The sequence below is a fragment of the Sciurus vulgaris genome (genome assembly GCF_902686455.1).
Source record: "Sciurus vulgaris genome assembly, chromosome: 12".
NCBI classification, from domain to species: domain Eukaryota; kingdom Metazoa; phylum Chordata; class Mammalia; order Rodentia; family Sciuridae; genus Sciurus; species Sciurus vulgaris.
Window position 1 is genome coordinate 111,315,826 of NC_136473.1, and position 14,053 is coordinate 111,329,878.

The 14,053-nt window shown below is 35.5% G+C and overlaps 1 protein-coding gene across 8 annotated transcripts in view; it reads right to left on the reverse strand.

Moving 5' to 3' along the window:
* The window catches only part of DCAF6 (DDB1 and CUL4 associated factor 6), a 110,658-nt gene that overhangs the window by 15,762 nt on the left and 80,843 nt on the right, over positions 1-14,053 (reverse strand). For 5 of the 8 annotated variants that reach the window (XM_079106577.1, XM_079106575.1, XM_079106580.1 and 2 more), the window contains 4 exons: positions 10,696-10,811; positions 9,749-9,835; positions 9,207-9,534; positions 4,137-4,178 (listed from right to left, as the gene is read on the reverse strand). In XM_079106577.1, coding sequence (XP_078962703.1) covers positions 4,137-4,178; positions 9,207-9,534; positions 9,749-9,835; positions 10,696-10,811 — 573 coding nt within the window. The remainder of the gene's footprint in view (positions 1-4,136; positions 4,179-9,206; positions 9,535-9,748; positions 9,836-10,695; positions 10,812-14,053) is intronic. The other 3 variants (XM_079106576.1, XM_079106581.1, XM_079106579.1) reach the window with 1 other exon arrangement.

Below are 14,053 nucleotides of genomic sequence, written 5' to 3' on the forward strand. Positions count from 1 at the left end.
AGAACTAGGCTAACTATAAGCAGAAAGCTATTAGGCAGCATTTAAAAAATATGAATCATTGATTACTTTGCCTGCTGTTTTCAACATAGTGAACCATTTTATAGAACTCTACAGATAGCTAGACAAGCACAAAGTGTTGGTATTTTAGGTGTTGTTAAAACAGCTTATCTTTGGGGTAAAAAAAAACACTAAAGATTAGGAAAGGACTAATTTGTTCAAACTGGAATAAAATGCTGTAAGGGGTAATGACACTTGAATGACAGCAGGTGGATTCTGCATTGATATGTAGACATTCTTTTCTATGCAGGTGTGAAACTCTAGAGTGAGGCTCTAGAGCCTCCTTGTCTAGGTTTCTAATGCCTAGAATGCAGTGAGAATGATCTGGAAGGACAGCATTTCTCAAATTGTGGGATTTTCAAAGATATTCCACAAAATAGAGTTATGATCAATTAAGTGTAGTCAGCAATGAATTAAACAAAGCAGGTTTCTTTGCTGAAAGTTTTCTTAGTTTTTTTTTTTTTTTAAATCAGGGATTGAACTCAAGGGCACTCAACAACTGAGCCACATCCCTAGCCCTATTCTATTTAGAGACAGGGTCTCATTGAGTTGCTTAGTGCCTCGCTTTTTGCTGAGGCTGGCTTTGAACTCTCCATCCTCCTATCTCAGCCTATAGAGTTGCTGGGATTACACGCGTGTGACATCCTGCCCAGTCTGAGGTTTTTATTACATTATCAAGCACCGTGAATCTCAAAAAGTATATACAATGTAATAATTCCCATATTTTGTGATCAGAACCTTTAGAGAACAGTAATCTCCATCTTCCTAATTTTTCAGTTGAATTCTTCTACCCAAAATTAGAGTTGTTTATTTCACAAAACTTGAGCTTGATTTTTCAACTCAAAGAATGTAGAATTAGGTTCTTATAAACTTAAGCTATTCTCATACCACCAAATACTTCCACAGGTGAGCCTCTGCAGTCATTATAACATTTCTATGCTCTTCTAGTTTTATAACAGCTATGAATCTTTGGTACCAGAATCAAAGCTGTTAGGGGTATGTGTCAAAGAAGCACCCCCGAGTATGAGTAAGAAAGAGAAAGATTTTTAAAAGCAAAGAATAAATTCCATTTATTTATGTCTCATTGTAAGCACTTATTATAATTATGAATAACACTTTTTCAGTATTCAGGTTTAAAACCACAAGTTCTTTTTGTTTATATGGTGTATACATTTTTCTTTTATTGACTTAGTGGTTTTGGAGAAGAAACTCTAATTTAGAATCTGTCTATTCAGACAGGGTTTAGCTAAAATTTAAAATTTATAAATTTAAAAAGTGTTTACAGTACAAATAAATTTATGAGTTTAGAGGAGGTATTTCCTTTTTCAAAAGCAATTCTTGGGCTGCGGAGATAGCTCAGCTGGTAAAGTGCCTTGCCTTGAGAGCATAGGGCCCTGGGTTAGATCCCTAGCACCACACGCACACAAAAAAGCAATTCTTTTAAGTGCTTTAAAGCACTTGTTTTATAGCAAAAGTCATGTTAGTGTTGCCATTTCACTTTACCAAGGAAGGTTTTTTCCACATGGGGATTTCTGCCGTTGTGGTGTGCAACTTTACCAGTACCTGAAGTATATGAGGCGGATGGGTGGCTAGAGCACCTTGCGGGTCCTGCTCCTCTTGGAGGCGTGGGGAGTGGGGAGCTGGAATCTTGCCTTACAGTGTATTAGTAGACAAGGGAAGAGCAGCCTGTGGCCCAGGACTTCACAACGTCTGCTTACAAGCTGTCTCTTGCTGGTCCCTCATCTGACTTTTGGAAAGGTCCCTACTTTATCTGCCTGTCTGGGACAATGAACCCCGCTGCACCAATGCGCACACTGTGTGTAACCAACTTAATTTATGGTGAACACTTACTTTTCTTCAGGGTCTGGAATTTAAGCTGCTGTGGTTGGTTACAGAGGCAGAGAGGGTATCTAGAAGACCAGCCCCCAGGGAACAGCTGGACTTTGAGTCCAGCAGGGTTCCCTGGGTAGAACATGACACAAGTGTTACCGCATGTCACTACTGTATGAAGGAACACATCCCGCATGAGGCCTCCTGAATGACTGTTGGAAGGCTGCACCTGGATTCTTCTACTCTGGTAGCTTGTGCCCTTGGCATAATAACAATTGCTGTGTTCCAAGGGCCTCTGAGTTCTGTATTCTTGTACCACGTCATTAAATGTGTGAGAGGTCACAGAGCCTCTAAAACAACAATTCATAAGCCTCTCATTGATTTAAAGTTTTAGAAAGTGGAGGAAGAAAGCAGTAAGTGTTATTGTCTCAGATAATAGGGAGGCTGCACACCAGGCAGAGACTCTCGCTCTCCAGGACAAGGGCCACGGATAGTCTCTGGAGGCAGGGCCACAGGGAAGGCCTGCAGGGGATGAGATGACTACTTTAAGAGACCAAGCGTTGGGGGTGACCAGGGAACAGCAGGATGAAGGTAGAGGATGACTGCCACTGTACTCAGCATCCAGAGGAGCAGGCAAGGGGCGGCAGTCACTCAGAATGCCAGCACATTACGGCAAGACGCATTCGCAGGACACTGCCAGACGATCCCCAGCAGAGAGCTGCATGGGCTGTAAAGAGAATCTGCGACCATTTTATTTTTATTAGTTTATCTTAACAGAAATTTACACTCCTTGAATATTCCTAATTGCTAAAAGGGGAAGCAGAATTAATGTGTATTGTGTAGGAAAATTCTAATTACAAGTTTCCACAGGTAATCTCTATGTAAAAATTAAGCGAGGTAGAGAATAATAAGTGTAATATCAGTAACTCCACAGGGAGGTTGTTGTCACATTTTCTGTTTAACCATTGTCTATTAATTCAAAATGATCACCACTGCAAGGTTTTAGCTTTTCTAAAATTTGTTTAGAGGAACATAGCACTTTTAAAGTACAATTTTCATAGTAAAAGAAGAAAACAGAATTGAGTTTTTAAGCTAAAAAAATATAAATCAAGAAGATCAGTCTTGAAACAAATTCCTTTACTGTTATTAAATTAAAAACCAGTAGGTAAACTAATAATAAGCTAATTTGCAAAAAGTAATCTCAAATATACCTTAATGTTCAAACAGCCTAGAAACATCAGCACAAGAGCAAAAATAGAGACTTCTACATGGGAATCCTGTGGACAGGTTTAACTAGGAACTGCTATTTATCTATAATAACTTTTGGCTTACTTTATTATTTCTGTAGTACCTATGGACAACTTTATTAATTTTACATTTCTGATTGTTGCTTCATATTTTATATTCTACTTTGTTTTTTTTAAAACTGGTGGTAAATACCAATAAGAATTAGGTAAGAAGTTGATTTTGTCAGTAACCAGGTTTTGGCTACATGACTGATGGGACCGAGACTCACTTTATAGTTCTACTCAAAACATACTCTCCATCAGACTTCAAATCAGAGGTGCGTTTGAGGGTCATACATCATCTCCACTGTGATACTCTTTTTTTTTTTTTTATTAAAAAATTTTTTTAGTTGTAGATGCACACAATACCTTTATTTTATTTATTTTTCTGTGGTGCTGAGGATCAAACCCAGTGCCTCACACAGGCCAGGCAGATGCTCTACCACTGAGCCACAACCCCAGCCCCTCGATCTGCGACATTCTAAAATATTAAATTACAAGAAAACAGCTTTCTTTGAGAAATCTGAATCTTAAAACCTATGCAACATAATTAGAAGCCAGTTTATTTTTAGTTGATTTCAATAAAAGAGTATATTTGAGTAACAAAAAATTGCTAATTACTATGCCAAATTTTTAAAAAATGTAAGTTGCCGTTCTTCAACAAAATACTCAAAGAGTACCCAATATTCACAGGATACCATTTTGGATTGCAGTTATTTTGTCATGACACACTTGAAGAGAACACCAGATATATCTGCACACAGATTTCTTTTCATTTTATTCCCATGCAGTGCATGCAGCTCAATAAAATTTGTGAAAAGCAACCTGTTTTACAATGCTTAGCAGAGTTCAGTAAGTTCAAAGGAGTATTAACTGTTAATAGGAAAGGTGGTTAGCTGTGGAAAGAGAGGACCTGGCAAATCCATCATAAAGAAAAAATAATGAAGGAACATTCTGAATTACCTCATTATTCTATCACCTATTGTTGTTCCTCTGATATTAAATCTAGTGAAGGGAACACAATAACTAAAGTCACTTACAAAGACTCCAAAGAACCAAATATGTAAAGCATTAAGGTTACCACTTTTATCATCAATCATCTCAATCTAAGAACTGCTTCCCTTTGTTACATAGGACATTAAAGAAAAATATGTTGTTCAACTAAATGTGTACAACGATATTAAGCAAATAGACACACTGAAGAAAGATCAGAAGTAAGACACTGCTCTCAATCCCTTTTGTCTTTCAAATAAATAGAACTGAATCCTGTCACAGAATGCAGGGAACCGGTACTGCTGACTCATGAGTGCCATTCCCTGGAACATCTACATTTTGCTCCTCAGGGCTGACTGCGCTTTGGGAAATAAATCATTAGCCTGGAGCCGACTCATTTGGCCTAAGCACAAGAGTACATAGAGCAAGCAAAGAGTAACAGGGCTTTTAACTCCCTAGGAACCCATTTCTTTTTCTATTCTTTTTTCCTTCTGCAATTTTCTTTAACAGAGTAAACTGGAATCACCAAAACCATGGAATGAGTGGTTATAATAATGACTGAATACACTTTGGTAAATTCACAGTACAAAGAACTCTGGCTTTAAAAACAATAGCCACAAAACAAAACAAAACAAAAACAATAGCCACCTTCCAGAGAGACCAGAGTGGGTGGATGGACCCACAATTCTATGCAAATAACATATACTTTAAAAAAGCGATTAACAGGCAACAGGGGATAAATATTTTTAATTTTTAGGGGAAGAATTGTTAAGAGTTTCTTAACTGAGGCTACAACTAAAACCATTCAACACCAAGTGAAGACTTCATCAGGAAGTTTTGTTCATTTGTTTATTTTTCACATCAGTTTCATTTTCCTTTAAAATTCAGCAAGAGAAAAACTACCAGTCAGGCCATCATTCCAACACTGTTCCACAGTGGATCTGGCATATGAAGATCCCCCAATGAACTCCATCTCTCCCTCCATTCCAAGGGCACACACTCAGTCTTCTGAATGCATCCCACAGGCAGTAAGAGATACACATGCTACTTTCATGTACTGCTTTCTAACATCAGAATTACAGAGCATATATGTATTTTTTTCATTTTTTATTTCTTTTCCATTTAATGTTCTATGTTCTTGCCCTAGACAAAGTTAAAGGAACCAAAATATGTGGTGATTTATACAGTCCATTGTCTTAAACTTTGAAATTCTGCCAGTAAAGGGATTTCACCACAGACTATGGTTTGGTTTCTCTTTATATGACTGATTTACGATATAGGGCAGAGATCAGCAAACTGTGGCTCTTAGGCTAAATGTTAGCCAGCTGTTTTTTGTAATGACCTTTAGACTAAGAACAATTTTTACATCTTAAAATGGTTACATTTCAAATGGTTATATAAGTAACTAATAATAGTTTCCACTTTGCCTCTAGGCCAGCAAAACCTAAAATATTTATTATCTAATCCTTTGCGGAAAAACTCTGCTGACCTCTGCTATAGAGAGTCCCAGTTAAATTCATATAGACTTGCTATAGTTAATGAGAAGAGCATTCCATTTAAAAATACCTATGTTAGTTGTTAAGGCCTTTTTTTCTAAGACATAACCTTCTCATGCTTCATCTCAGTCCAAAAGTGAAAACCTGGGTCACTTCTAATTAATCAAATTATAAGAATGCAAATTAAAAAAAAAAAACAAACATTACTTTGCTATGCAAGGAACTGCTGTGATATTTTAAAATAAATATATGTCCAAAATGATTTATCTATAAGCCTTTTAAGTTTCATTTTAAAAATTAAATTTGGAAAAATAAAATTGAAGTAAAAATTAAATTTGGGACAAAAAATACGAGCTCCATTATAGAGTTATTCATATGAATTAAGATGCAGGTTTAATTAATTATGCACTTTTACCACACTTACTTTTGGGACCACTGTTCTATCCTAAACTAATATGGACTGGGTTTTTCAAATGGCAGCAATGAGAGACCTCTAAGATATGCATACTTTTAGGTGGTCATTTCTTCCACATGTGATTTTAAAATCAGAGTCAAATGTTATGATCCTTAGCCTCTTCAGATGCAGAAACTCACCAAAACCATATGCCTAATTACAAGCTGCTAAATAATAATCCTCAAATTCTTAAGAAGCAGAAATCTCTTAAAAATTTCTTTCGAATAAAAGGCAACTTATCTATCCCTTTAAATTTAGAAGTAACACACTGGCAGTAGTCTCAAAGATGAAGAGTTCTTTAAAAAACTGCATAAATATTAAAAGCATACTTCATATAGGTAATTCACATAAAGTCAAGATGGTGCTAAGGAGGTTAGGAACTACAAAAAAAAAAAAAGGAAAAAAAACTCACCATTTGTAAATTTTTTTTTTTTTTTTTTTTTTTTTTTTGGCGGTACTGGGGATTGAACTCAGGGCCTTGTGCTTGCAAGGCAAGCACTCTACCAGCTGAGCTATCTCCCCAGCCCTCATTTGTAAATTTTTGAAACAGGAAAGACTAAAGTAAATCTCAAAGGAAAAAACTTACAGAACTGTGCAATGGGTACTCTAATCATGCTGGTATCACCTCAGTGTGTGTGTATTTGTATACATCAATACTATTTTTACTGATTTTCACATATATTCATTAAATTTGTTTTCCATGTTTTAAATGGCTTGAGTATTTATCTCTTCAATGTTTATTAAGTATCTTGAAGGGTAAGAATTTTATTATTCTTCTTTTACTATTCAGTAAGTTTGTTACTGTGACCTGTAAAATAAAACAAAATAATACACAGGGCAAACTAAGGCTAACACCCAAACTGAGTATAGAAAATATTAAATAACATTTAATTTTGAAAAAGGCAGGGAAACCAATGTGAACCTAGGGTGGTTTCAAATCTGGATCTAACCATGAGAGTTTATGCATAAAATGGAGTCAGTTCTAGGCTGTTGTTTGTAATTACCAACCTTCCAAATATTCTGCTAGTCTACTTCAGAATCTGGGTTTCCTGGATTAATGAAGCTATCAGGTGCCAACTATGGCAGATTCAAACCCTAGGAAAATCCCTAAAACATATAAATCTTCTAAGTATTATGAAAATGATATGCAGATTATAAAGCTCTATAGAAAAATATCATAGTTTCTGGATTTTCTAGAATCCTCATTCCCCCAAACCTCCTCATTGATAACCTACAACTGGGTTTAAAAAGAAAATTTCCTTAGGTCAAGGATATACAATACTCCTTTTAGCACCTCTGTTACCTTAGCTGTCCAGCAGGCTTATTAGCACAAATGGGTGTTATAATTAGCCTGAACAGAAGATGCTAAATAATTACAATTTTCTGCACATGTCTAACATCCATTAAAAATATATTAATTCTCATTTAAAGAAATGAAGACAGAAAGTGATATGGCACACATTATTAGAAACTGGACATTTAAATTTTATTTTTGTGATCAATACAGAAGAAAAAATTTTAAATAAAAACCCCCATATAAACAAAAGGCCATAAGGGCATAAGCTTAATTAATTTAAAATTGATTATAAATTAATTAATTTATAGTTCAGGAATTGGAAACCATCATCTTGATTTTCAAATTGTTCTGTGTTTGCTAACTTTACCTGCATATATTATGTGGTAATGACACATTAAGGGATTCTGCTCTGGGTAGGGAAAGAAAAAGAAACAACTTTTACTTGCCTAAAATACACATTAAGAAAGCTGAGGGCTAATGAGTGTAGAAAGAGAAGGTATTTGATCCAAAGCACAGATATGGGGGAAAATCACTTGCTGTGCATTTACACTGTCATGGTGAACATTTCCCAAAGAAGTGTAAGAGAAGAGACACATCCTTTCACATTTAAGGAAAGAGGTTTCCACTGTCCTGAAGGCTACGCTGTTCAGGGTTTTTGTCAGTTTTTATCTTGAGCCATTACTTACTATAATGGTTTTTAAGTATCTATGAACACATAGAATAAATATTTTGGTTATTTAATATAGCTACATTTAGTGTTTTCAATGTGAGTCAGGTCCTGTGATTGACAGACTGATTTTTAATTCTTACAATTTTAGATAATCATAACCTCATTAAGGAAAACTGAGCCTTTGGAAGTCATTAAGTACTGTGAATGAGAAAAAACTGCTAGTGAGTGGTGAAACTAGAATTCAAACTCAGTCACTATGCTCTTACTATTACACCACACTGCCACTCTTTAATGGTAAATTATTGCTTTCACTCTGTTTTTCGGTTGACAGAAATGTCAACTGAAATTTTGTATCACAAATGCCAATTAAAATGTCAGCTGAAAATTTTGTAAGTGGGAGTATTTTCAACATATAAATATGTGAAATTATCTGAAGAGAATCTCACTCCTGTGTAAACTAGAATTTTAAGGATAAAACTGGATTTTCTGGAATAAGCTGGAACTTACAATAACAGGATGTCACTTACAGAAAGCTTTCTACAAGTATGGAATGTATTATTTATTTTATGTCCTAAAAAATAAAATATATCCTTGTGAACACATGAACTGAAAAACAGAAAAATAATATGAACATGTCAGCAATTCAATTTTTTATTATTGCTATAATATTTGTTACTTGGTATGATTTTTAATTTTCTAAATTGAGTCAATAAGTTTATCAAAAGTCAGGGCCAACAGGAAAGCAGAAATAAAGTAACGTAAAACAAAAACGAAACTGATAAAGGTCAGAGTACCTATAAAGCAATCTGACAACTAAATATAACCTAGCTTTATAAACAACCTTTTGGTCAATCTCAACACTCCTTTCTCTTCATCTGCAAATCCAGGAGTAAGCTGCAGTTGTCAGACACAGAGCAAAGATGACTTTTTATTCCCCTCTTAATGTAATTTGCTAAAAAACTGTGATATGGAAATAATTTACTGTTTAAAAACTTCTGTGGGTTTATATGACCAGACACCCTTAGAGGAAGTGACAAAAAGACAGAGACACTCTTATGTGACTTAAAACGAACCCTTCTGGAACGCACTTTTTACAGCTTGTGATAATTAAAACTTTACTCACCTATCACCAGGTCCTGTTCGATACCTTGCACCCGGTATCAGCACTGGGTCATCATCACTGTCATCTGTGTCCTGGAGCGCAGAGTCCCTGGCTGAGGTCTCCTCATGAGCCAAAGGACCAATGGCTTCTGTCTGGGACTGGGGCTCAGGGTTGGTATTAGTTTCCTTGGCAGCACTCTCGCTGCTGGTCTGATCTACAGTTTCCAGTTCCTTGCCTTTTTCAGACAAAGTGGATTCTTCTGGAACCCCACAAGGGCTATCAAGACTGAGATCATTCCTTTCTCCTGAGCTGGAATCCAGTGGCTCAGCTGTGAAGTTATCTAATTGTGCTGTCAGAAAATAGAGTAGTACCTAAAGGTTAGTGATGTGGACAATATCAGGGAACCTAACTTAGCTGCTGACAGACACAAAAATATTTCCCAACAAGGAAAGTTGTGCAACATACCCATTTAGAGGTGGTGTCTAACTCTGGAGGACTAACACAGATTGAGTTCATTCATTCCCTATAAGAAGCAATTATCTAGCGGGAGCAAGAAAACTCACCTATGTCTACGCGGTTCTGAATGGGGTTTTCTGTAGATGTACCTTCCTGATATTCTGTCACATTCTCTGATAATTCTTCGGAGGTTTCTAGAAATAAGCCGAATCATCATTAAATCTAATTTTTTTTTTTTTCAAATAAATACAAACTTAATACTCTAGCTTCCCTATAGATGAATGGTTCTTAACTCTTTCTGGGTCATAGAAACCTTTGACATTCAGACAAAACCTTACCCCAGTACAATGCAAATATGTATTTGTACAAAGAACTGTACAAACACAATCAGGGATGGATGGGCCCACTGCCTCTTCCCAAAGTCCAGGCCTTGAGCTTCGTGAGTTCTATGTGCAGAATCTCTGCTTTAGATTACCCCTCACTGCTGACATTACTTGATCTTGCTTTTTCTAACCTAAAAAACATAATTCATTTGTAACTTCATTTATCAGGCATTTACTGAAAACCTCCAGTGTTCTAGTCTCTGCTGGATACTAAAACTTAACTAATGGTCATGGAACAATATTCTACTAGGAAAGGGTCCTGAAGAGTTCCTTAAATGGCACTTCATGTGAATCATTCATACCCCATTTAGACTTGACTGCTTTTGTTTTCCCTCTATAAACGATTACACTGTTTAACCACCAAGACAGACTATGGATTTCATTGCCACATATGAAACTGGCACAGTTCAAATCAACACTCATATCTCACACACTCACATCACAATGACCACTCGTCCTAGTCCTGGCATCTACAGCTGGACTGAGCTCCACTGCGCCTCTCCATCCTGAGGGCTACGTCCCTACCTTCTGCCTTTGCTACTTATCAGTGTAACAGCTGGGCTACGGTGGGTAAACAGGATAAACAAAAGTGCAGCATTGGAGGGAACAGGAAAATCAGGTGGACATCCAACACTGGGGCTTCATAAAGACAAAAGCAATTAACACCTTACTTGTTTCACTGTCTTCTTCTGGTGGCTGCATTGAGGTCTGTGGACCCAAGGATCCTTCCTGACCCTCAGATTTGCAATGGCTCCCATTTCCTCTAGAACTTGAGGCTGTACTGCTCCTACCACCAAAACAAGACAAGTGGTTTCACCACGAAGTTAATAAAAGAAAACTTTAAGGATGCTTTTTATTTTACAACTAGAGAAGTATAGCAGAAAATTCAGAATAGAAATAAATTAAAAAAAATTATCAATCTAACATACTTTTGATATAAAAAAGATTTAAAAATGATGACCACTTCTTCACTGTTTTAATACAAATATCTAGTATGCATTTCTACACATTTGTGTGCACACACACACCAGGTAATAAACCCAGGGCATCTAAGCTACACCCGTCTAGCACTGGTCTCTATGGAATTTTAAATGAATTATATTTGTCTCTCTTTTTCTCTACAGCTGGGTCATCAGACTTAAATTCTTAATGGTTTTACAGACTTTGATCATATGTCTTTTAGACTGTGGTTCAGGCTATTTTTAAAATCTATACTTGAATGGAAGGCTGGGTCATTTCTTTGGTCTTTAATTGGATCACTCCCAGTTCTGGTTTGTTGTTCAAACACGGCAGCAGTCAGGTTTGGTGGCATGTGTCTGTAATCTCAGCAGCTCAGGAGACAGAAGCAGGAGGATCTCAAGTTCAGACCCAGCCTCATCAACTTAGTAAGGCCCTAAGCAACTTGGTGAGAGCCTGTCTCAAAATATAAAATGGACTGGGGAATGTGGCTCAGTGGTGAAGCACCTCTGGGTTCAATTCCTGGTACCTCAAACAAAAACAACAACAAAACAAAATGACGACAACAACAAAAAAAATCAAATACAGCAGCAGACTGAGCATTGTGATTTTATCAAAAGAGGTGATGGTTTCTGTTTTAATTTTAAAACCCACCTGATTATAGCTGTAGCACTATTAGAATTTCTGGCCACAACAGAGTACTAGGCTAATTTAAATGAGCAATTTTCAATGAGTATTCTGTGACAAGTCACTGGGAATGTGTAAGGAAGAAATTGAGTGGGAAAGAGGAAAACGTATGATCAAATGACAGATTAAAATTAAATTTATACAAATGCAGTAATTCTCTAAATTCAGAATAAATATGAAGAAGAAACGCTTAAGAGATACAGTAACTGAAAATGTTAATTACAGATGAACAGCAGTGACTCAATAAACAATGCAAATTATTGTGGACTTTTGCCAAGATTTTTTAACAACCCTTTAAGCTAACGGCAGAAATTAACTTGCTATTTTAACAAAGCTTACATGTATAATTTGATATTATCTTAATTAAGATATATATATATCTACATGAGCAAATATGCAGAGAAAACTATCAGGAAAGCTATGCACCAGTGTTAATTGTCATCTTAATAGGATTACTACAGGTGAATTTTTCTATGCTGAATTTATTTTTTCAATGAATGTGCACTTCTTTTTAATGGCTAGGTAGGAAATACATAGCCATTTTGGAAAAGAGAAGCCACTACATATCTTTATTTTCCCCTTTGAGAAATCTGTGGTACAGGTACAAATAAAATGCTTAGTGTGCAACAGTTAAACGGCAATCAAAATATCATGGTACTGGAACAGGCATATAGAGCTATAGTGGAAAAGACACACTGTCCAAATAGTTAGCATAGGTAACATGGCATTTTAATCACACGGAAATAAAAAGATGATTTAATAAATGATACTGGGATAAAGGAATAGCTGTGTGGAACAACTAGTGCTAAAGCTCTATGTTGTACTTTATGGGAAAATAGATTCCATAAATATTAAATGTATAATTTTTAATATAAAATCATCAAAAAGGAAGATAAGAAGAAACTTTCTCCCTAATTTTAGGAAAGACAATGCTTTCTAAGCATGAGATCACAGGTGGAAATCATAAAGCAAAACCACCATAAGTAAACTATAAAAGGAACACCCAACTGGGAAAAGTATTTGCAACAAATATGAATCAAATTATGTCATCTTCAATTCTATTAATAGACCTCATAAATCAATAACAAATCTTCAAATAAACCTTTGATGTAGGTTTATTTTGTAAGCCTACTCATTTCTAGTAAAACATGCTCATTTCTAGGTAAGAAAACTGATTAAAAGTGGTTCCACAGTTTAAGTCCAAAGACCAAGTAGTATGTCCTACTGCTTCATCTGTCATCAAATAAACTAAAAAGCAAGACACCATACTGGGATTAAAAAAAAAAAAAAAAAAAGGCATACTTTTTTTGAATGCACTGTTGTTTACTTTTTAACAATAAATATTCAATATTTTCATGATCGAAAAAATTGTAATTACTTTTTTGACAAAGAAAAGAAACTAAGAATAAGAGATTACAATTCATGGTCACTTGTTAGAAAGGGAAAAGTAAAAAAGGAAGGGAAAAGTAAAAATGAAACTAATGATTTTTTCTAAAATAATGCTCTGATGAAATTCTTTATAAGAGGTCAGTCTGTTTTGTACAGAAACATGAGAAAAGACAAGACAAATGACAAATATGATAACCTCTGTTAAATTACGCATTAAGTAAAAGGGCATGTATCTCCTCACTGTCATAGCCTTTTAAAGGTTCTTAATTCTACCTATGGCATATCCTTCATGCAGAAATCAAAACCATCTTTAGTTCTCCTAAATACCTTCTCACTTTGCTGACTGACCTTACCTGCCACCTCTCTCTCCTTTGGTCACTCCTCTTCTTAAAGATCCCTGAACACACAGGTCTGCTGTCTCACTGGTTTTCTGCCTAGAAGGTCTGTAGGGAAAGCCCTGCACACGTGAATGGCTCGCTACAAGTTTTTGCCAAACGTCACTTTCTCAGTGATGCCTACCCTTCTTCCCTAGGACTCTTCATCAGCTTTACCTGCTCCACTTTTCTTCCACAGTACTCAGGACCTTCTAACGCACTGTACAGAACACTTCATTACCGTGTTCACTCTTTCCTTCACCTAGGTTCTGGCATGTAAAGATTTTTTTTTTTTTTTAATCTATTTTTTTCACTGATCCATTTCCAGTGTATATTCAGTCCCTGGAATACAGAGGTATTCAATAATACTTCAAATCCTACTTAATCAAAGATTTTAATATAATACATAAAAACAAATATAAACAGTGAGCAAAATAAAACCAATATTATCATATAGCAACATAGTTATATCAATATTATATATTATTAGTACATAAGATATTTTATATTAATAGCATGTGGTATTAATATAATTTAATATATTAATTACAAATAATATATTGTTATATATATTGATAATTATGTAATAATATCAATAATCATATATCAAGAAACACTGTTG